The sequence below is a fragment of the Setaria viridis genome, chromosome 2 (assembly GCF_005286985.2).
Source record: "Setaria viridis chromosome 2, Setaria_viridis_v4.0, whole genome shotgun sequence".
Taxonomy (NCBI): Eukaryota; Viridiplantae; Streptophyta; class Magnoliopsida; order Poales; family Poaceae; genus Setaria; species Setaria viridis.
This window is the reverse complement of record NC_048264.2, coordinates 31,421,014-31,423,966: the sequence shown is the minus strand read 5'-3', so window position 1 is coordinate 31,423,966 and position 2,953 is coordinate 31,421,014. Positions and strand designations below refer to the sequence as shown.

At 56.7% G+C, this 2,953-nt stretch overlaps 1 protein-coding gene across 1 annotated transcript; it reads left to right on the top strand.

The window, feature by feature from the left end:
• The first annotated feature begins 1,024 nt into the window (after nucleotides 1–1,024).
• LOC117842456 (homeobox-leucine zipper protein HOX11) lies at nucleotides 1,025–2,953 on the top strand. The gene is made up of 4 exons (XM_034722916.2): nucleotides 1,025–1,571; nucleotides 1,688–2,022; nucleotides 2,112–2,191; nucleotides 2,299–2,953. The coding sequence occupies exons 1-4, from the start codon at nucleotides 1,322–1,324 to the stop codon at nucleotides 2,678–2,680; spliced, it is 1,047 nt and encodes a 348-aa protein (XP_034578807.1). The 5' UTR covers nucleotides 1,025–1,321; the 3' UTR covers nucleotides 2,681–2,953.

Sequence of the window (2,953 nt, the reverse complement as noted above, 5' to 3'; positions counted from 1 at the left end):
GTGGATGAGGAATTGATGGCCGTAATCATGCCTGCATGCAGAGGGAATTCGGCTTCGATGCCTCTTAGCCTAGCCCCGTGCTCACACATGACATTCGTTCCAGCCCCTTTTGCTCATTCCATGCAATTATACTAGGATCCAGCCACCATCATGAGCTTCCATGCAGGCCAAGAGAGCAAATGCTACCACTTGCACTAGCAGATGACACACAGTCCCAGTACGTACAGGTACAGGCGTACAGCACAGTTGGACATTATTCGACGTTTCCACATCTTCAGAAAACTTTTCTGGTTCGGCAGCAAAAGTTTCATCCAATGCATCATGGGTTACTTGTATTTTTTAAAATAATTACTCCCTCCATTCCAAATTGCATGTTATTCTGATTTTTTTAAATACACACTATATCTAGATGCATAATAGTATCTATGAAATAAAAAAAACTAAAACGACCTATAAGTTGGAACGAAGGGAGTACTTCTAGTAGCGAGCCAAAGATCACCCTTTTTGCAACGACACACTGAAATTTTACACTTGTCTCCACTCCAAATATATTTGAACACTACTAGAGCACCGCGGTAGACAAATCCACACTACATCTAGTACAAACACAAATATTTTATGATTGAGCAGCCAAAATATTTGAGTATATTTTGTTCAACAAAATATTTGAGTATATTTTTGAAAGCAGATGCACGCAGTCGTCGGCTACCTGCTACTAAATAGCAAAGGCAAAAGAGATTGTCCCTTTGCAACAACACGCTGGAATTTTACCCTTGTCTCCACACCCAAAATGCGAAGCGCTACAATCTAGTACAAACAAATGTGCAATTCCAACACGCACAAGTGCATAAACTACACGCACACGCCCTCGACCAACAAACAAATGCAGCACAAAAAAGAAAAGAAAAGAAAGGGAGAGCACGCAGCAGCCAGCAACAGCAGCTGCTGCATCGGCAGCTTTCTTGTAAAGATTGCGGGTGCCATTTATAAAAGGGGAAAGATACGTAGCCCAGCGATACACTAATCATTAACCTCATTATTATCGCCTGCCATCCAGTTCCTTGCTATTTCGCCGGGAGACCCCCGGGCGAGCCGTGGAATTTCCATATGAATCCCCCACCCAGGACCCAGCTCTCCTTTTCCGGGTCACGTGCGGTGCGCGTCAACTGGTCAAACCCGCCATTATCGCTCACAGGCGCATACGCACCGGGAAGGAGGGAGGGAGGGAGGGGGGCCGTGGGTCTCCTCCTCCGGCCGCTGCCGCTATAAAGCCTCCCTGTCCTGGCGCGTCCCGACGGTTCCATTACTGGTTCCTGGCAGGATGGAGTTGGGGCTCAGCTTGGGGGAGACCATGGCGGACGCCGGGAGGGACCTGGTGCTCGGCCTTGGGATGGGACTTGGGGTGAGGAGGGACGAGGAGGCGGAGACGGGGAGGGAGGTGAGGAGGGAGCATGAGTTCGGGGCGGGGAGGTGCGGCCGGTCGTCGCCGGAGCCGGCGGTGCGGCTCACGCTCCTGCCCGGCCTGGTGCCCAGCCTCGGCCTCCCGTGGCCGCCGTCATCCGAGACTAGCAGTGAGTACTTGATGCATGCACCCTCGGGTTGTGTTGGGTTTTCTGGATTTCCTTTTCTTGTTTTTCTTTTTGGCGCGCGGCGAGATCGCTGAAATGGCGGTTCGCGTTGTTTGCAGGGCATTTGGAGGCGTCGACGCGCGGGTTCGACGTGAACCGGGCGCCGTCGCTGTCCGTAGCCGGCGCGGCGGCGGAGGACGAGGAGGAGCAGGACGACGCCGCGGGCGCGGCGGCGGCCGCGTCGTCGTCGCCCAACAACAGCGCGGGCTCCTTCCCGACCGACTTCTCCGCGCAGGGCCAGGCTGGCACGGGAGGCGGCGGCGGCGGCGACCGCGCGGGCTCCCGCGCCAGCGATGAGGATGACGGCGGTTCGGCGCGCAAGAAGCTGCGCCTCTCCAAGGAGCAGTCCGCGTTTCTCGAGGAGAGCTTCAAGGAGCACGCCACGCTCAACCCGGTAATAAGCACATCCGACCGCCGTCGTAACCCAACTCTGATCGCGCAAAAACATGCCTGATGGTCCATCTTGACGTTTGTGGCGCGCAGAAGCAGAAGCTGGCGCTGGCGAAGCAGCTCAACCTCCGGCCGCGCCAGGTGGAGGTGTGGTTCCAGAACCGCAGAGCCAGGTGCGCGCGCGAACACGCCGCGCCTAGACATGCCATCTACGGAGTACTACTTTAATTTAATTGGCATCCGCATGGCAAAATAATCTTATAAGAAAAACTCGGTGCAGGACGAAGCTGAAGCAGACGGAGGTGGACTGCGAGTACCTGAAGCGCTGCTGCGAGACGCTGACCGAGGAGAACCGGCGGCTGCAGAAGGAGCTGGCGGAGCTGCGCGCGCTCAAGACGGTGCACCCCTTCTACATGCACCTCCCGGCCACCACCCTGTCCATGTGCCCCTCCTGCGAGCGCGTCGCCTCCAACTCCTCCGCCCCCGCCGCCGCGGCGCCGGCGCCGGCCTCCTCCTCGTCCCCCTCCGCCGCTGGCGGCGGCATTGCGGCGGCCCCGCCGGAGCAGAGGCCCTCGTCGTTCGCCGCGCTGTTCTCGTCACCCCTCAACCGCCCGCAGGCCGCCCAGCCGCAACCTCAGCCGCAGGCGCCGGCGAGCTCGTGATGGCCCCCTCACCGTAGTCCTACCTGCCCCTCGCTCGCCTCCGGCGAGGCGGACGGGACGAAGGGCCAGTCTGTAAATACGCTCACTCTTTTTTTCTTCATCATTTCTTTGTTTTCGGTTCATTCGGTTCTTGGGATTTTTTGTGGCTTGCCGATGGGTTTACCGGTTTAGAGAGAATCCGATGGGTGTAGCGCGTCATCTGGCCGTCAGATTGGACTGCGGACGGCCGGGATGCTGAAAGGAAAATGCTGCAATAGAGTTTATTAACCTTTA

Coding starts and splice junctions, on each gene's coding strand:
- LOC117842456 (XM_034722916.2), top strand. CDS start 1,322: ATGGAGTTGGGGCTCAGCTTGGGGGAGACCATGGCGGACGCCGGGAGG. Junction 2,023..2,111: donor AGCACGCCACGCTCAACCCG/GTAATAAGCACA, acceptor TGTGGCGCGCAG/AAGCAGAAGCTGGCGCTGGC. Junction 2,192..2,298: donor TTCCAGAACCGCAGAGCCAG/GTGCGCGCGCGA, acceptor AACTCGGTGCAG/GACGAAGCTGAAGCAGACGG.